This window comes from Colletotrichum aenigma (assembly GCF_013390185.1).
Source record: "Colletotrichum aenigma strain Cg56 chromosome Unknown KSG_Cg56_contig04, whole genome shotgun sequence".
Classification (NCBI taxonomy): Eukaryota; Fungi; Ascomycota; class Sordariomycetes; order Glomerellales; family Glomerellaceae; genus Colletotrichum; species Colletotrichum aenigma.
In genome coordinates, this window is record NW_023500910.1 from 4,380,343 (window position 1) to 4,399,744 (window position 19,402).

At 54.5% G+C, this 19,402-nt stretch overlaps 5 protein-coding genes across 5 annotated transcripts; 2 read left to right on the plus strand and 3 right to left on the minus strand.

The window, feature by feature from the left end:
* Nucleotides 1-4,879: 4,879 nt before the first annotated feature.
* Nucleotides 4,880-6,175, plus strand: CGCA056_v007009 (uncharacterized protein; the record flags this gene model as incomplete). Its single annotated transcript, XM_037322258.1, has 2 exons — nt 4,880-5,020; nt 5,075-6,175. The coding sequence occupies 2 exons, from the start codon at nt 4,880-4,882 to the stop codon at nt 6,173-6,175; spliced, it is 1,242 nt and encodes a 413-aa protein (XP_037179061.1).
* Nucleotides 6,176-9,521: 3,346 nt separating this feature from the next.
* On the minus strand, nt 9,522-10,052 carry CGCA056_v007010 (uncharacterized protein; the record flags this gene model as incomplete). Its single annotated transcript, XM_037322259.1, has 1 exon — nt 9,522-10,052. One exon carries the CDS (start codon nt 10,050-10,052, stop codon nt 9,522-9,524), a length of 531 nt encoding a protein of 176 aa, XP_037179942.1.
* A 3,253-nt stretch (nt 10,053-13,305) lies between these two features.
* MCPA-0 (putative metallocarboxypeptidase A) lies at nt 13,306-14,716 on the plus strand (the record flags this gene model as incomplete). The annotated part of the gene is made up of 2 exons (XM_037322260.1): nt 13,306-13,882; nt 14,100-14,716. The coding sequence occupies 2 exons, from the start codon at nt 13,306-13,308 to the stop codon at nt 14,714-14,716; spliced, it is 1,194 nt and encodes a 397-aa protein (XP_037179941.1).
* Nucleotides 14,717-15,497: 781 nt separating this feature from the next.
* On the minus strand, nt 15,498-18,005 carry CGCA056_v007012 (Pentatricopeptide repeat-containing protein; the record flags this gene model as incomplete). Its single annotated transcript, XM_037322261.1, has 1 exon — nt 15,498-18,005. One exon carries the CDS (start codon nt 18,003-18,005, stop codon nt 15,498-15,500), a length of 2,508 nt encoding a protein of 835 aa, XP_037179944.1.
* A 393-nt stretch (nt 18,006-18,398) lies between these two features.
* GTT1-1 (Glutathione S-transferase 1) lies at nt 18,399-19,319 on the minus strand (the record flags this gene model as incomplete). The annotated part of the gene is made up of 3 exons (XM_037322262.1): nt 18,399-18,784; nt 18,851-19,236; nt 19,285-19,319. The coding sequence occupies 3 exons, from the start codon at nt 19,317-19,319 to the stop codon at nt 18,399-18,401; spliced, it is 807 nt and encodes a 268-aa protein (XP_037179943.1).
* Nucleotides 19,320-19,402: the final 83 nt, after the last annotated feature.

Here is a 19,402-nt window from a genome sequence, read left to right on the forward strand (position 1 = left end):
GGTGGTTGTGGATTCTGGGGAAGGTCGAAATCGTTTTCAGCAATATGTCAACTAATGTCCAGTCAAGCGCCTCTCGTCCGTGCCTTTGTCGTTTGAGACGCAAACGGAGAGCGCTCCAGAAGGGGGTGCATCGCGGACGCTGCGCGATGGTTGTGGTATCTGAAGTGATTTGGCATCACTTCACTTGGTGTTGTCAAGGCATCACTGCCGCTGTCTGCACTGACGTAGAGCCCTTGGCAGCGTAGCGACGTTCGTGAGGGGGCAACGTGCCCGTTCCTTGATATCAATACACTCAGCATGAGCCAATTTGACGTCAATAAACCGTTGCCGTGACACTCCAGCTGAGATGACACTAGAAGGGCTCTAATGCGAAGCTATGCGGTGCGTACGCTGGCAACGTGACGATATGAGTGGGTATCTTTCTGGATCCAGCCTGCAAAACACCACAAAGAGATGCAGGGTTCTGCAGCCGGTACATTCCACTGCGTTAGTGCACCTGATGTGTCTGCAGGTCCCGCTCGACAGCGGAGACATATCGCAGCAGCTAGTCTTGACGCCTGCCAAGATCCGGACTGTAGTGTAGTGCTGGAGCTGGAGCTGAAGTCTCCGTCGGCGGCGGACATGAACTCGGCGTAGGTCCGATCTGGACTGGCGGTCCCCGGTTGCATCTCGATGCTTGGAAGCTATTGACAGCAGCGTCCGTGAGTGGCCGAAATGCGACGGAAGCGACAGGGGCCGGTGACGCCCGTGGACTATTGGCAACGACTTGCAGGATGCTAACTGTTCGAGACTGAGACATGCGCGGTCAAAGGCAGGAAAGGTCAGCTTGTCGAGGGTCGTCTGGCGCCGTTCTTCCGGTGGTCAGCGGACCACGATGTTGTCGGATTGTGGTAACGCAGCAATGATACGGGCGGCAATCGATATAGAATGCCGTGGCCGAGTGACACCTCGAAGGGCCGGCGCAACGGACAATGCGATTGTCCATCCGGGGTTGAGGGTCCTCGTGGTGGCATTGAACTGACTCTTTGTCATGGTGAGGGCCGCGACGTCACGAACAAGCCAACATCCACGAGGCACATCCGGCTCTCTGAACCTCGCAAACGACCTCACAGACTTGATTACCGTCCGGAAGTGACCTTGGGAGTGTCATAGGCGGCGCGGATTAATTGCAATGCGATGGTTGCTTTTTATGCGCGGGGAGATGGGGGGCTGCGAGGACTTCGGATTGTAAGTCACCTTGGTCGGCCGTTTGAAGTGTTCCGTGTAAGTGTGTCTCTCCCGGGGAACAGGGAGTTGTTGGACAGGTAGTTTGACCGTCCAATGTACGTCTGGGGGCGGGAAGCACAGGCGCGGGAGTCGGGTACTGCCTACAGAAAGGCTCCAGAGTTGCCGAGTTGCGGCGACGACGTGTGCTCTGTTTGATCATCGACGACGTGGACGCTCCCTCCCGCGCATCCCAAGCAGACCAGGTCCCGTGGCCCTGCGTACAACAGTGTTGGTTGGGCAAAACAGGCAGGCTGCGACGTGGGAGATGGGACCCAACAAGGAGGGCAGTCTGAGCTTAATAGACGGAGTTCGGCGTGGGGCTTTCCTGCCACATGGAGATTGATTGGCCCTTGGAGCGTCACGGTTCGCCAGCTGGACAGGAAGACAGCGACGCTTTTTCTTCAGTGTTTGGGAGAAGAGGAAGGAATACACGATCTCGACCTGGGATACCCAAACCCGGAGTGCCATCATGTTCGGCCTGTACCTGCCTCTTGCCATGACAACGACGACGGAAGATTCTTACATCCATCTCCGTTAGTCTGCTGCTCCCGTCTCTCTGCCGCGTTCCCGTCCCTGCCGTCCGTCTGTGGGTGGCCCGTCCTCCGTCCTCCGTTGGATCAAGCAAGACACAGGAAGAGAGCATCGCAGGCTGCAATGTTTCCAACTTGGTGTTGCCTGCAGTGGACCAGAGGCACGGGGCTGCAGGTGATGCTTCCAAATATGGCAGAGAGGCGCAGGCAACGTGCAGCCGCAGCTGAGGCAGGAACGGACTGGCAGGAAGCAGCAGGAAGCAGGCGCACGTCGTGGCTTCCCTTCCTCTGGCGACTGTCTGTCTGACGGTCCGCAAGCGCAGGTGCAGCATGGTGCAGGTGCAGGGCAGGTGCAATGCAACGCCTGGAATTGCAAATGCAATTGCAGGAAGGCGCAACACAGACCTGCCGACGTGAGAGAAGCAACGCAACGGGCAGTCACGTAGCACTTCATCTTCTGCTTACACTTTCCTGTCCTTCCCTTTCCTTTTCTCCGCTCCGACTCTCATCGCATCTTGCCAAACAAGAACCCAGCAACTTGCAAGCGACATCATCATCCAGCCCGTCATCTTTGTCCCCTCGAGTCTGAGACTGGTGGACTGTGAGACCTGATCGCCTTGAACCGGCAGACAACCGCGACAAGATTACGACGGAATCTCGTCACCTCAGATCGCTGCTGGCCAATCCCTACCTAGTGGTACCTTACATCGGCGGACCTTAATCAAAAAGCCCATCATCCAATCGATTCTCCCACACGGCAGCACCCCCCCTGCTGCTGCACCCGGCACTCAACCTCGAACGAGGACACCCACATGGCCTGACGAGGCTTCGCTAGCCCTGGCCATATTAGCGCGTTGCATGAAACTGTGCCCTTCACGCTGCCGCCGCCCCCCTTTCACAGCAGCTGCTGTTGGTGTTGCCTCGCCTCCAAAAGGCGCTGTTGGTTGATAGAAACCGTCAGAGTCTCTCCGTTACGTCCGCTTCAGTTTTCACCACGAAACCAATCCTCGCTGCCTCAGGAAAGGCCGCGGCCTCTAAGGCCTCTGGGTCTTGGCCAACTCCGTGGGGTCTCTGCCACCTCAAAGCCACAAAACCCACCCCGGCGAAAGCCTTCAACAGCAGCCTGCCCCCATCTTACCCAACTTGGCTGACTTGACGCCGCTTGCTTTCACCATCGACGCCTCTTCAACCGGGGTCTCACGGGTCTTGCGGAATTGCCAGAGGGGCCTTTGGGTGGGCTCAAAGCGCGACTCCCGCCGCCAGATCGAGAGAAGGACCAGCCAGAATCCACTATATCCACTGAACCCACCTGTTCTTGTTCTTCTTTACCTTGCGCTCGTGCGCGAGAGACCATTCAAATACCCTGGGACACCCTGGTTTTGGTCTACTCTGGGTCTGGTTCGACTGGCTGCCAGGGCACGTTTCTGTTGCGACCGTCCAATTATTCTCTCACCCACGCTACTGCTTCAGCCTACGCTACCTTTACGGCTCTGCTTATTGCTCAGCCATCCGTTCCATTCAGATCCAAATTCAAGGTTCTCGAGACGCTCCCCAGCTCCGTCCGAGGTTCATATATATTAGAGAGCGACTTGCGGGAAACTTCCCTCCAACACCCACCCACACTCCGATCCACCGAGCCCGACGCCCAGAAGCAAAACCAAAACCACAGCCAATCCTGAGCAGACGGGTACCTGACTTCCATCTCAACCTCTAACACAGTTCTGGAAAACTCCAATTCCTCCGTTACCTCGCCTGTTTCCAAACCCAGAACCGTACCTGCGTTGCCGTCCAGCCTCTGTTGCTGCATGCCCAGGGCCCGCCCGCTTGTTTCTCTAAGCGCTCACCAGTCAACCGTCGACCTCGCCCATCCAGACTGCCGTCACGGCGCTTCCACGCACATCCCCTCCTCTCCATTGGTCGACGACCCCCTCCGTCAATTTCAAATCTGCCTTGCCTATTCTCAATCTGGAGCTGCTCTGCGTCTATCCCGACAGAATGGGAAGCCTCCTGGTGTTTCACTGAAATCAAATCCAACTGTGCTGTCCCAACCAACGAAGGCCAAGTCGACTTACACCGTACCGGCCGGGCCAACAACCAGAGGTGGAAATACCAAGCCCTCCGACCTTACCAACAGCCAACAAAGTCTCCGGGCGGATTGCGCTGCTACGGCGCCGCGGAACAATAAACCCATTAATTGAGACATACTCCCACGTTCTATTTCATTTGGGCTCTGCCCAACCTATTCCAGCCATGGACCCTACTACGACGCTTTTCACCTTTATGCTGTGAGTCTTTTTATCAGGGCCATAGGTCGTTCATACTGTTCGCTTTCGTTCCTTCATTCCGTTCGCTGGTCGAAATCTCGGCGTCGCTTTCGCTATACACTACACTACCACTACTACCTGAATGTGCGATCTACGTACCGTCATTCGAACTCGCATAATTGTATGTTTGAACAACAACAGCTTCACCCCTCGTCCCATCACCCTCTACACCCATGTCTCGCCCAATCCCACCACCACAGCGTGTACCAGGCCGGCGAAAGTTCGTCGCCTGTCCTCATTTAGCATTTCATAGTCTCTTCAGTTTCCCCAAGAAGTCGGGGAGGGCATTCGGGGACCGGCGCCGAAGTTTGTTTGCCTGTGCTTAACCAACTGCTTGGGCTCATGTTTCGAACATTGTCGGACGGAAAAGTTTATATCGGGTTATGCTATGCCCTGCGTCCCCGGCCCTGGCTTGCGCCCGTTCCTCTCCTTCCACCCTCCATCATGAGCCCAACGGCAACCTTCCGAGAACTCCGTCAAACGCCTGCCAAGGCCAAAAGGCATCGCCGACCTTGGTCGGCACCTCGTCCGCTTTCGGGAGAGGACAGGTACAAGGGCCACCCAGGCCTGATGCTTGGCGTGAGCCTAGCGGCTGACTGCATGCATCACTGCCAACATCCTCGAGCTTCCGTGATACATAACATCTTGACATCCCCAAGTCTCGTATTGCTAACCACAGCGACTTGCAGCCAAACTCACCCTTCCGTAAGAACAGTAAAGCTGGTTGGATCTTGGGACAACTTCTCCAAACCGTACACAATGGAGCGAGACATTCGACGAGATCGCGGCCAATGGCGCGGATGCCACACCTTCAACGACATCACCATCGACGATGACTTTGGAGCGCGGGACAAGAAACGCAACGGTGGCTTGAAGATGGGCAACACCTATTACTACTACGTGAGCAATGGTCTCGTGGCTGAAATGCCATCGACTTTGGCTAACACGTCTCAGTATGAGCTTGACGGTACCCACGAAGCTCACAACCCTGCTCTGCCGACCACCACGCAATGCCCGTATTTGCCAGGACAAACTGTAAACACTCTGGAAGTTCCATACGAGATGGCGGCGGAACGCAAGCGCAGCGCATCATTGGGATCTCTTCACCAGGGCGAATACAGGACCATGAACCCAGAGGACAAGTTCATCACTCCCCGCCCACCACCACCAATCCCCGGCAGTCCCCACCAGCGCCTGGGCTCCGCCCCTGCGGCTCCACCTTCCAGAGCGATCGCACGCTCTGGCTCAACCTCACCACCACCAACATGGCGCCGTCTTTTCTCCAGGAAGCCCTCCACCAGCCGCAGCACAGAGCGTGGGCGCCAGATGGATGATGATGAGCGTCCTGTTTCTCCGTACTCATACACCCACTCCGACGACAGCAGAAGCGAGTCTTCAGACGGCAGCCGTACGCGCGATCTCTCCCCCGAGAGCTTGCGCAGGTTTCTCTCTGATGAGAACCCGTTCGCAAGGGCCAATGAGAATCGGCCCACTGTTTACATTCCTGATGATATTGTGGAAGAGGTCGAGGATGACGAGAACTTCGCGTCTTCAGCCCTCTCCGAAATCAACCACTACGCTACCAGCCTGTCACCACCGCCTTTCAAGCGCTCCCACTCTGACAGTATCCTACCCACCGTGAGCAACGTCAAAGTGCTCACCCGTGAGAAGAAGTACTCTCCTCTTCCTCCTCTGCCTATCAAAGAACTTGAGGAGATCCCTCCTGCCTCACGCTTCTCATTTTCATCCGACTCAAGCGTCGCCTCTTCTATCGAGCCCATCTCTCCTGAGGATGAGGCTCCTTCCTTCTACGACTCTACCGACGACGACCGCATCTCAAACGAAAGTGACGTCAACTACGTCCAGCCTCTATCCCTACCCGGCTCAAGAAAGCCCTCTTTGGAGCAGAATTACAGCCTGCCCCGTGCACCTGGTATCAAGAACCACCCAGGTGTCACCACTACTGTGGTCTCAGCACCTACCGACAACCAGCTCGATGACTTGGTCAACGAGATGGGTTGGATGGTCGACATTATCCGGGGCAAGGGTGTCTAAACAGAGTCTGCTCGGGTAATCCTACACATGGACGACCACAGACACACACAACCACCTACAGCAACGTCACATATAGACACGGCTATACAACAGGTCACATATTAGCATTAGCTCCCCTGTCCTTTAGGAAGGGTATACGAGCACTCTAAGTGGGTAAGCCACTGAGAAACGAACAAACGACGGAAAGGATTTTTGCGGAGTACTGGACGAGGATATACCCCATTTTCACTTCCCCTTCTACTACTTCCACTCATGGTCCGGCTATCAAGCCGACGGCGCTTTATGGAGTGGGCATTTTTGAGCGATTCGGGGAAAATGGGATGGAAAGACTGCAGGCATTCCAAAAGCTTCTCTCTTGTGATTTTTTATTCGGCGCAAAATGTCGGGAATGGACTACTACATCGCGACGGTGCTTGGGAGTATCTAGTCTCATTCTTTGTTGCGGCTTTCAGGCCAGCCAGAAGGACTGGATGACAACGTGCGCTGTTGATGGCGATGGACTTGGTAATGTGCCATGTGGAACAATGTATGGATTTGCTAGGTGAGGAATGAAAAATCTGCAATGACTCGAGAAACTTTTGCATCTACAAACAGCATGATCTTTGCGCGTGACTTACACCGCCCTGTGAAAGAGCCAGCCCAGCCACTTTGCCAATGTTGCCAATGTTTCTCAGGATCTAAAGATAATACACACAGCCCGCCGTCTGGAAAACTTGGGCTTCAAGCATTGATTCGAAAATAGGCCGGTTGCGACGAAAAGCCAAGACGCATCTTCGCAGCAGGTTTCACAGCATCCAAACAGGAAGCACATCGAAACTGGGACAGCACACTACGGGGCACGGGCGCGCGAACATGAGGCTCGGCGGCTTCTCATTCCCCATATGTCCAAGTTCCGCGTGGCCCAGTGGTCAGTCAGGTGGTGTGTGTGTGTGTATAAGTGTGAGAGGAAGATCAAACCCGTCAAAGAAGCTTAGCTTGCTGGTCGAGTTACCAGTGGTCAGGAACACGAAGCAAGTGGGGAGGAGGGACTGACTGGCGTTATGCAGCAGATCGAAGATGATGGAAAAGTTTAGTCTCGAGACTGCATGCTGGATTCATTTTCCGCATGTTCTTAACCGTCGTCGTCGAGCGGAGTCGCCGACCAAGACACGCGTAGCGCGGGATTACTCCTCTTCTTTCATGGGAAAGCAACATTTGGGCTAATCAGGTTTTCGAATTTGACGATACTTCCTCTAGACGGGTATTCCTCATGATTCTTTATTTTCCCCTCTTTCGGACGCCCGTCACGCGCGCGCATTGCTTGCTGCATGTCCTAGTGAGGCGGGGGCGCAGAGGCCAAGAGGGTGTTGAGCAGCATGGTGAAGGTCTCGTGAGGGGGGGGGGGGGGGGGGAATGCCCTCATTCTTCCAGCTCAGGTACGCAAGATTAAGCAGGTTTTTTTGTGCGTACCTGCGTAATGAGGGTGGTGACGACATGACCTTCTCTTAATCTTATTCGGGGGGTAAACGGACGATATAGCATCGCGAGATATGATGATGGTGGTGGTGGTGGTATGCGTGTGTCCGCAGTCCCCTTTTCGGGGCCGCCGTGGAGGAAAGCTACGAGCCCTACATTCACGGCCGAGAGAGGGACGGTCGAGATGGGTTTGGTCGAAGGGCCGCGAGCATTACAGCGGCCTGTGGTGAGCTGGTCCATGTTCGTGCGAGTTAAATCCTCCCATCTTTTCTCTTTCTTGGTGTCTTCAGTCTCGGTTTGTCGTTCTGTTGGTCCCCGCCAAGACGGACAACTGGCTTGTAATTCGTTCGGGGAGGGCGCCTGTGGTGGGTGGGAGTGTCAAGGGGGTCAGCCAACACTACGTGAACGTTAAGCAAGGCGATCTTCAAACACGTCCTTTTCCCTTCGGGCGGTTGCAGTTTTCCCCTGGACCTGCCCTGACCTGATCACTCGTCCGATGAGGCTGTCAGTGAGAAGTGAAAGTGTAGTGCCTGAATGAGTGGACGAGGTTGACGGACGGCGGGTGGTGGCCGGTGGGGGCAGACGGGAATCCGATATCGAACCCGAAAGCTTGGGATGGATTAAGATGGGCGAGTGGGTGGGTGGGTGTGAGTCTTATGTGTCTGGTGTGCTTTGATGAGAGCTTAAGTGTAATCATGCGTCTGTGTTGCAGCAAACCTGCCCGCGCGCGCACTCTCCCCCCTTCTGTGGTGGTCTACGTGTGGGTGAGTAATGTGCGTGCGCTGCGTGCGTACGTAACGAGGGAGGAGGAAAGATGGTGTGCAGGTGCCTTTCTTGCCCTCCTCGTCGTCGCCCTCCCCGTGTGGTTGTGTGTGACTGAGTGTGTGTGTGCCTGACTATGCTTACACGGGATAGACTGTACGCACACGAGTAATGAGAAAAACTTGAGCTGCGTGTGGTGAGAGTCGAGACGAAGGGTGTGAGTGGCCGAACGGGTCGAGCTGTGACTAAGGTCGCCGGCCAACGACAGAGAGTCTTCTCGTCTGAGTGTACCTGGTCTGAAGATTGAAGACGTCCCAACATGAGAAAGGATCTGTACCGTCTGTGAAGGAAAGCATATTTCGACTCTTCGCACTACGCTAGCACACCCTCAACGACACTTCCAAGACAATTCAATTTTTAACGTTTTTCATGCTACTGTGTGCCCGTCAACGTCTATTTTCCTTTCGTTTTGCAAGTTCACCCCTTCCAGTGGACAGGGCCGCCCTCTCTAACACCTTCCGGTTTGTTCCTGACCCCCTTAATACATGTATTGTTTGCAGCAGGACGAAATGGTCGAGAGAGCTCCGGCGCCGACACATCTCCGGCCGGAGCCCCGTTTAACGTTTCTGCCCCAAGTGCTCCGATGTGTGGCAGCACCCGGTGTCTTTTGGGTGGGGTGTACTGCGAGTGGGTGCGTTCGTGAAGCTGGTGAACGGTTGAAATTCTAGCGTTGTAGGTAATCTTGTTTGATGGCCTAATGCATATTCCAGAACGTGAGAGAGATTGGTTCGGTGACCTTGTGAGGCAGAACATGTATTGCTCGAGATATTCTCGAGACATCAGAGGCTGGCTTCGAAGAAGCGCCCTGAGGGTATTGTTACATACGATATAGAGATATGATTACAGACCAAGAGCGGTTCATTACGGGCGTCAACACCAACGGGCGAACAAGCTTCTTCATGCACAGGCTACCCGCCCTCCACTTCCCCTACGTTCCCCTAAACCCCCCGTTCCTGTTTCGGCCCCTCGTTCCGATCTGATCGGTATGAGCCTATAAAGAGCGTCTTAGGTTTTAGGCGTTCTCCCGCCGCCATTATTCAGGGACGCAACCACCAAAGTCTCCTCTTACTCAGACTGGTGTCGCGACCGAAGCGGCCACAGGGGCCGTTGTAGGTTCGGTCGCTGCCGGTTTCGCTTCCTGAGTCTGAGGTTGGGCTGGCGCCTGGACCACGGCCTGCGGCGCTTGCGGCGTCTGCGGTGTGGACGGAGACGGGGCTGGAACCGTTTGCTTCTCCGCCACCGTTTCCGGCTGTTCCTTCCCCCCTTCTTGTGGGGGTGAGGCGGTCTTGTCCTCTTTACCTTCTTGCTTTTCGGAGGGTGCCCCGATGGTGACGTTCACCTCCTTCTCCTTTGGCTTGGGCTTGGGTTTGCCGTCACCCTTCAGGAACCTCTCCGGGACACCGCGAGCTGCGTGGTTGCAACTGCCGACCCAGGCGCCGAGCAGACTGCTCCATTTGTACTCACCACGGCGGAGTCTTTGAATCTCCCGGTATGCACGAACGTCATAATAAGGTAGACCCGTATCGGGGTCCCGGTAGCGAGCCGGGTGAGCGGTGATGACGCAAACTGGGCGAGGGGCGGGCTTCGCAAGGCGGTCCATCCTCCGTCCGAAGAGAATCTGCGTCTGGGTTGTCTTATCCTTGATCATGTCTTCGTCAAAGTTGCGGAGGATGAATGCGCTGCGGGCCACCTCGCTTGGGGGTTGCTCTTCGGGCTTTGGAGGTTCTGCTGGCGGCGGCGGTGGTAACGGAGCCATTACAGGAGGTTTTGGGGGAGCTCGAGGTTGAGTCGGTTGAAGGGGTGCCTGTGGCGGAGGCGGGGGTCTCGCCGTTGGAGGTGGAGGCGGAGCGGGCATGGAGAGAGGAGATCGGTGTTGTGACGTGTTGGGCGGCGCGAGAACGTTGGATTTAGGTTGTGAGTTGTGGTGTCCCAGGTGTATGCCTCCCAGGGGCGGCGCGAGGACTGGTGGTGCCAGTACCGGAGCTGCCAGAACCGAAGTCTTCGGCGGAGGAGGTATTGGCGGAGGAGCCATTAACGGTGCGCTCATTGATGGTGGAGGTGATATTGATGGTGGTGCCATGAGCCTTGGCTGGTTTTCAGGTTGGGAGGGTGCAGGTGAGATAGTTGCGGCTGGTGGAATTGTAGGAGGTGCCAGGGATGGAGGTGCTGCCAGAGAAGGAGTCGCACACGAAGGAGATGCTAATGAAGGCGGTGCCATAGACGGAGGTGCCATGACGCTGGGTCTGTCTTCTGTCTTGATGGCTGGAGTCGCCTCCGCCGGTGTTGCTGGAGATGGCGTGGGTGGCGATGGTGCCTTCGGGGTACCATTTGTCTGAGGGGCATCACCAGTTGTCGATACTGACGGCGCTGATGGAGCTTCAGGTTCCGACTCCCCTTGTCCGTCTGCCGGCTTCGAAGGCGTAGTCTCGGACCCAGGCGTAGGAGTCGCAGTGGATGTTGGTCCATCTCCCTTCTTCTCCTCCGCCTTCTCGCCTTCCTTCCCGTCCTTCTCCTTGCCTTTGCCCTTCTCTGGCTTCTCCTTCTTCTCCCGCTTCTTCCGCACAGGCTTCTCCTCTTCCGCGACCCTGCCAACATGCTTCAAATGATGCTCCCATTCGCCCAAACCACTCCAGTACGTGACAACAGGTCCCTTGAGCGTGCGATTCTGCAGCGCTGCAATCTTGGCCAGCCGCTCCTCCTCACGAGCCTTCTCCGCTTCTTCCCATCTGTTCAGAGACTTGGAGTTCCGCTTTTCCACAATGGCGGCTTCAGCGAGTCGCTCTGCTTGTGTCATCGGCGGCTTCTTTGATTCCGCTTGCCTCTGGGCCTTCTTTTCCATTGCTTTCGCCTGCTTCAAGCGCTTCGCCTCTCGTTCCTTCATCTGTTGATGCAGCTGCTCCTTGCTGAGCACTGTTGTCTGTCGGGACGAGGCACGGACGGGCATGTCGGCAGGCGACGGTAGCCAACTTGATCGTTCTGATTTCTTTTTGGGCCGCGGAGCTGGTGCAGTATTCTGATTTGCGTCGATGCGGACCTTCTTCCTGAACTTGGCCGGTATGACTTCCTGGGCTTTCCGCTTCCGCGCCGCAGCCTTCTTCTCCCTGGCCTGCTTCTCCAGCTCCTTTTCTCCTTCCATGTCGTCCCCTTGGTTCTGCTCGTCTTCGTCGTCGGATGACGAGTCCATCTGTATGTCGGAACCGCCATCGTCGACATCGGTGAAGCCCTCGTCGTTGTCGTCTTCGGCAAACAGGAGCTCGAGATCGGAGTCGGGTTCTTCATTGGCCAGCATCGACTTCATTCGGTTGCCGGCTGTGGAACGCTTTGCACGGCCGGTTGCAAGCCATTCGACCGTCGTCGGGGTGGCTGCCGATGGGGTTTCATTTTCGCTGTCGCTTCCGCTTCCAGAGTCGGAAGACTCGTCGCGCGACGAAGGTTTGGAGCTCTCGGTAGCCATCGCGTCGGTCGGTATCGATATTTCGGTTGTGATTTCTAGCCCATTTCCGCAGTGCAATTGTTCCGCGACAAAAACGTCGCTCGTAGGTCGTAGAACTGGCGTTTGGCGGCAATAATTCGATGTTTTTGCTAAGGAACACCTATGTTGAGAAATAGACGACGCGTCAAAGTTGGAGAGAAAAAAAAATCTGGAAAGTGGCGGCTGTCACAGGCACCTGTGACGTCGGACCATCTGTACTCACTGCACGTACCTAGCTTCAAGGGACGCTCAGGTAAACTGTAGGTTAGGTAGGTAAGGTGAATTGGGGTTGGCGTTTGGGGTCCAAACCGGTCGACGCTGAGCAGCCTACCTAGTGGAGCCTTTAGGGGGCACACGCCGGAGCTTGGGTCCGATACTAAGTAAGACGAACTCCAGCTGAGGTATGCTCAATCATTTTACTCACACGCCCGACTAGCATAGAATCTGAATTGGTTTTGTATGACATCCCGTTGCTTGTTGTTTTTTTCCTATGAGGAATCCGACATAGAGCTTTGCGGATTCGAAGGCCGGATTTAGGCTGGTCCAGAAAAGGCAGCCAATGTCCAAATAACACTCGTACTGCTTGGCACAATTAAACATACATGTTCGAGTTCTAGCTCACTAACGTTCCCCGGATACTTGGTGGGCTATATAAAGTAGTACTAAACGAGTCACTTTGGCCTGCCAAAGAAGACTGGGTAGACACAATGCTGCTCGAACCGGCTCCGCGTGACATCCAGATGTGTCGGATGCGAATACGGAAGAGAACCGAAAAGTGGGTCCCCGTCAGGAGCCGGACTCGCCGGGACTATTCCGGAGCAGGCCTTGCGAGTGCGTGATCACCAGCATATGAATCCTAATTCTTGGCCAAAAGACCAATACCGCCGAATGATTCACGTAAGTTGACATGCTGGCAGCGTGTCAGATCCAAGCAAGCCTATGCTTCTTCCGCATCCGCAGACGGAAGGTTCAACTAAAGTGGCCGGTTATCCTCGATGCCAAGCAAACGTAATGTGGAAGTTGGAGTCGCCTCAGACCCCGAAATGCTTCGCACCTACTTTTCTGGGAGTAGCTCTGCATTTCCATGCAACATCACGGCGAACCTATACAGGCTACCTCCACCGAATAATAGACAATCTCACGAAAGGAATATCAGAATGGTACCAAGCAAAAGACTTCTAGAACGTCATCCAAGCATCCTGGTCTTGGCTTGCATGTTGTCAAGAGTGAACCCCTCACTTTGCCCCTGTTGAGTTTATTGAGCCAGGAGGAAGCCCATCAAGGGGCTTGCGCATATAAAGCCTACTTGGTTCAAATGTTATTTCCAGGCCACTATGTCATTCCAAGCAACACTAGCAGCCGGGCGAAGCTCAAAGTCATGATGAAGTTCGCCAGTTACCTGGCGGTTCTGTCACCCCTCGTCGCAGCTTCTGCTGTGAAAATCACTAGTAGCAACGCCCCGCGAGACGCAAAAGTCAATTATGATGGATACCATGTCTACCGGGTGTCAACCGCCAATGCACCCAGCGACCTCCAATCCCGTTTAGTGTCATTCCCCTCCATCGACTTGAAAGAATTCATTGAGGTCGCGGTTCCGCCGAATGACATTGGCGGCTTCGAGGCTTTAGGACTTGATACCCAACTTCTGAGCAACGACTTGGGCAACCAGATTAGGGAAGAATCTCGAGTCATTAAGTCTACCCCATTGACGAAACGAGGCGGCTTGCCAAGTCTAAGCTGGTTCGACTCCTACCACTCATATGATGACCACGTACAATATTGGAAGGATCTTCATGCCGCGTTCCCAAACAACTCGCAGTGGCTGGACATTGGATCTTCGTACGAAGGGCGCAACATCTTTGGGCTGAAGCTTTGGGGTGGAAAACCGGCAGAGAACAAGCCCATTGTCCTTTGGCACGGTACCGTTCACGCCAGAGAATGGATCACAACTATGGCAAGTAGCGTTCCCAATGAGATGACATCGTATGTACTGATATCATTGGTGCAGACTGTCGAATACCTGACTTATCAGCTCATCGAAGGCCATCGGTCGGGGAACAAGAATGTTACAGCATTCTTCGACGCATACGACTTCTACATCGTGCCCTTCCACAATCCAGACGGCAAGAATTCCCTGTCCTACTTGTGCTCCTCAATGCACTAACTTTCATCAAGGCTTCGTATATACCCAAACGACAGATCGTCTCTGGCGGAAGAACCGTCAACCACGTTCCAACATCACCTGTATCGGCACTGACGGTAACCGTAACTGGGACTTCCAATGGAACTACCCCCTCGAGGACGGTAGCGTCTCATCAGATCCTTGCAGCCAGACCTTCCGAGGCCTCAGCCCTGGTGACACGACTGAGAACGTCGTTCTCTCCGCTCTCTCCCGCAAGCTAGCCGCCACGCCGGGGGGCATTCGCCTCTTCATTGACTGGCACAGCTACTCACAGCTCATTCTCCTCCCTTGGGGTTTCTCTTGTGCGCCAGATGTCCTCCCCAAGAACCTGCAGGCACAGCGTGATGTTGGCGGCGGTTACGCAGCTGCTATCAACGCGACGAGTGGTGAGGAGTATCAGGTCGGACCTTCATGTGAGATCTTGTACTACTCCACTGGTTCTGCGAGAGACTTCCATCACGGCGCGCTGAATGCTACGTATTCTTGGAGTGTTGAGTTGAGGCCTAAGACCAGTGGTGCCGGTGGCTTCGTGCTACCTCCGGAGTTGATTCGGCCGACGGTCAAGGAGCACTGGGCGGGGATCAAGTATGTTCTTGGTGTTGTTGGCTAGATTCCACCTCGAAGCATGAGGGCATATTGGAGGTTCCAGGCCGCAACTAGGGCACTGTCGTGAAGAGATTCCCCCACAAAGTTTCGCTGCCATGGTTGACACTTGGAGCTTGTTTAAGCCACCAGCCGGTGACCTTGTGTGAAGCTTGCACTTTGATAAAACACTCAAACAGATCATGGTTCCGGAAAACCGTATACTAGGATGCTCATGAGAGGAATATCAAGATACACGGCGTCTTTCTGTCAGCGGAACATATGCAATGGTTTGCCTCAGCTCACTCGAATAACATAGGTGGCATTACATTCCCTGGGACTGCTGCAGACGTGAACAGTACTCCAAAGGGGACGTTTTCAGGACTGACACATGATTATTTCTATCTATTATGAACTTTTGAGCCAGGGCAACGCCTTGTTCAATGGGCATTTGGGAGGAAGAACCCTCAAAGACCCTCGCGTGGTTTGTCATAGTGCCAGATCAACAACCAACATGCCATGGGGGCCCTTTCTTGGATATGGGTCAGTCTTGATCCATCTCAAAAAAGGGCGGTACGTTAGCAAGAAGTGGGAGGTGGTCCATCATTCCTACGACTTCGTATTTCTTTGGGAATGAGTTCGCCGCCCGCGGGCTGATCAATCAACCACCCCGGGACAAGTCGCCAATTTTGATTTCACTTAAGTCTTAATATCACCAACAAAAGGCTACAAATGAAGAGGCATTGGTTTTAGTATTCTAACGTGTGATGCAATAGTCTCTTCGACATCGTACAAAGGGAGGGCCATCACTAATTCTGCACCACCTGTGCGTTGTGATCAACCAAGTCGTAATCCCTTGCCACAGCCCAGAAAGCATGCCTCCAGTACCGACTTTCTCGGTCAGCAGCCTCCGGACGGGGCTGTCGCCGTACGGTGCCCACGAGCTTCTTAGCGGCGTCCCAGTCCTTGCGGTGAAGTAGTGACCGGAGCAGGGGCTCCAGCAGCGGCAGGCCAGGCCAGATACCCCAGTCGTCGAGGTCGTACACGATCTCGAGAGCGCCGTCGAGGTCGTCTGCGCGGTGGTAGTACTTGATGACGGTCTCCCAGAAGACGCGGTCCGTCAGAGCGCGTGCGCGGGACCGGCGGTCGTCAACGAGGGCGCGGACGGTGTCGAGGTCGGGCTGATGGTCGATGAAGTACTCGACGAGCATGGTGCAGATCTCGGTGGAGGGCTGCTGGCCAGTGGCGCGCAGGTGGGCGAGGATGGCTGTGATGGACGACCGCGCGACGTCGCCCTGTCTGATGAGAGAATGTATCATCTTGGCATACGTCTCCTGATTCGGGTCGATACCGCAGGCCTTCATTTCCCTGAAGACATTCCCAATAGTGGCTTTCTGCTCCTCGGGCGACTGCTGGGATATGTCGGCGAAGGCGGTATCCATGATAATGGTGAAAGTGGCGCCGTCTGGCTTGACACCTGCCGCTTTCATGCTGACTAGTATCCTGTCCGCCTCCTCGTGTTTGCCTTGCTTCAACATGCTGGAGAGAAGCATGTTGAAGGTGTAGATGTCAGGCTGCAGGCCCCTCTCAGAAGCCCACTCCAAGACCTTCTTTACGCCGTCCATGCGGTTTCGCCACAGAAGCCCGGATATTGCCGCATTTACGTTCGACATGGCAGGTTTGAGAGCCTGGTCCTCTGTTCCGTTCTTTACTGCCTCTTGCCACGCTTTGTCCATCTGGGTGAGCGCTCTGATGCCATCCCACCCTGCTCCAAGCCCGCCAAGCGCAGATATCCGACTTGACCAAATCTGATGGTCCAGTTTCAGCCCGACTGTCGTGATAGACTCCCACATGTGTTCGATAGGCTCGATTCGTTTTGCCAGCTTCCAACCCTCCATCATAGAGGTGTATGTCCTGATTGTTGGCTCGAGGCCGATGGCCTTCATGTATTCTAAAACCTCGTAGATGACCTGCGTGTATATGGCCTTCTCATATCGAGATTTATGGCAGGCAATGTGCAATATGTAATCGAACAGCTCAGGACATCTACGGAGTTTGCCCGCCCGACTTGCATCATTAGGTGGCTCGATAAGATCTCTCCAAGCCTGCTGCACGGCTGCATGGTCGTTTCCACGGTACGCCATGTTGAAGCGTTTGTGCCACAGTGCGTAGGCGAATTTGCCATGTTTTGGGGCCCAGCCGTCTGGCGCAGCAGTGGCGAACTCACCCAACACGTTGGGAGCCGCTTGAATGACCCGCCAGTCTGCCCTTGGTTCAACAAACTGCCACAACTTAGGTTGCGCCTCAAATAGAGGGTGAAGTTTTCCGCGGTCGAAACGCTTGATAATGGGTTCCAACGCTTCGAGGAGAGGCGCCGCATCTTCCCTCGCTTTTGTGTGTTCGTATGCAGGGTCTGAAAGTAGGACATAAGTAGTCACTAACGCAGTGTCCAATCCGACCACGTTGGCTGCTACAGAATGCAGTAGCAGCCTGAAGAGCTTCACCGGCTGGTCGCTGCTTCGCAAGTCCGGTCTCGAGGTGAGCCAGAATTTCGGCTCGGATCGGAGACCGCTGTCCACGCGCCGTAACGCAGTAAAATGCTTCCAGAAATCGACAAGATCCTGTAGTAACCTCTCTTCTACAGTTGCGGACTCCATGTTGGCGTCATCTTTTGCTTCGGAAAGCGTTGGTAAGATTGCATTTAGGAATGTGTTAATGAACTGCAAACGTGACTGAGGCTTCACATTTCCGAAATCAGACATGAGTCGGCAGAGGTCTGTCAGGCTCGGGAGTTCTTTCGCATGCGTATTGACGAGTTTGAAGTCTATAAGTTGTCGCAATGCTTGCGAAGCTTCCATCAAGATAGGTTGTGGTATCTTCGAGTTTCGTAAACTTGGCAAGACCTCTGTCTCCAGAATAACGAAGTTCCTCGCTGCGATTTCAATAGTGATGTTCTTCTTCAAATTCGAGTTCAGGACAGTATCGAGTATTTTCGCAAGCCGGGCCAGCTTCTCCAAGGTGTACGGCGTCTCCTGCGCAACGGCTTCTTCGCCCCTGCTCTTGTTGATGGCGCTTTCGAACAAGTCCAGCGCTCGCTTCTTCGCATCGGCATCGTTCTTTGATCTTCTTGAACGGGTCTTGTTTGGAGAAGCCTCAGAGGCCTGGGCCCGCGGTGGCTGCGCTGTCGTGTCGGAGGGTTGCTCGGCAGTGACGGAGGGGAAACTTGCTGTCGAGTTCGGGCGGGTGGTGCTGGCAGCGATCGCGCCAGCTAGAAGCCTGGTCCGGCAGCGAGCGCATACCGTCCTCGAAGCCAGCATGGCGTCTGGCAATCGGGCGAGCAACCGTGTGACGTGGGGTTGGAGGCTTGCGTTGAGCTGCAAGTTGTTGATTTTCGATAAAAATTCCGGGACGCAAGGTCGGGGCACGGAAGGATGCACGCCGATTTGGTGTGTGGCTACCGCCCCTGTCAATTGGCTGTAGCGCTAAGACGTGCGGATACCTATCCGAGAGAGCTTGGGCCCAGGTTCGCTTCTCCCACTTTCACGAGAGATGTTCAGCCTCAGGTCACCAGGCCAAGTAACGTTTCTACTTGATAGGTAGGTTACGTAAAGTTGTTACCATTGTCAATTTACTAACAGAAAAGGAAGAAAGAAAAACAATGCAAAGTGGTATATGTTCTCCGCCCACCAGTTTCCCAACCCCCATACCCCTTAGAATCGAGAGATGGTGGCCTCAAACTTGCCATCAATCTCGCGGATCTTCTGAGCAGATCGTTCATACCCGGGCTCCTTCTTGAGTCGCTCGATATACGCAAATACCTTCGGGTAAGTTTTCTTGGCTGAGCCTCCTGGCCAATTTCCAAATCCGTCCAGCCTGCCCTCAGCAGCGATGAGGGCAAAACTGAGTAGGATATCGGCAGCTGTCAAGTTGGGACCGCAAATGTACTTGTCTCCTCCACCTGGAGCAGTTGCAAGATGCTCCTCGATCATGGACAGGTGCTTCTTGGCGTTAGGGAAGATCATCATGCTGAAGATCCTGTTTGCGACCACCGAAGTGATAGGCCGGACGATGAAGGGGACATTGTCCGATTTGAGGGCTGACGAAGCGTGTTAGTTGTGAGATCTGACAAGATGCTCGATTGAGGCATTCGAGATAGACCAACCTGAGATGACAAGAGACAAGGTAAAGACAGGAAGCAGACTTCCTTCAACGTAATGCATATAATACTGGCATCTCGTCCACTCTTCGGTCTCTCCTCCGATTTTGCCTTCTTGGCCGTCCTTCCACTTCTTAGGGATCAGACCGGAGTCTTTGCCAAAGTGATCACACAGGTACTGCGTCATGTAACCGCTCTCTGCCAGCTTGATTGACTCTCCAGAGCCACCTGGGAAGATCTCGATGACTGGAGACTTGCCGAGGGGATGAACCTTGGCTAGCTCTGGAGGCGCAAGCAGAGTCTGCTTGTTGCGATGGAAGACCTCCACTTCATACTTGATCTTTAGCTCTTCGAGCAGCCAAAGGATATTCTGGGCTCTGGACTGCTCCAACCTAGTGGTATGTGAGATCTTGGTCGTACAGGACTTCACGGACACTTACCAGTAGAGCTTCACCTTGGGTTCCTCTGTTGCCATCCTGCTAATGTTTCGCTTGGTATGTGGTACTGCGTCTTATCTTTTCCGGTGTTACTGAACGTAGCTGAACTGTCTCAAGACAA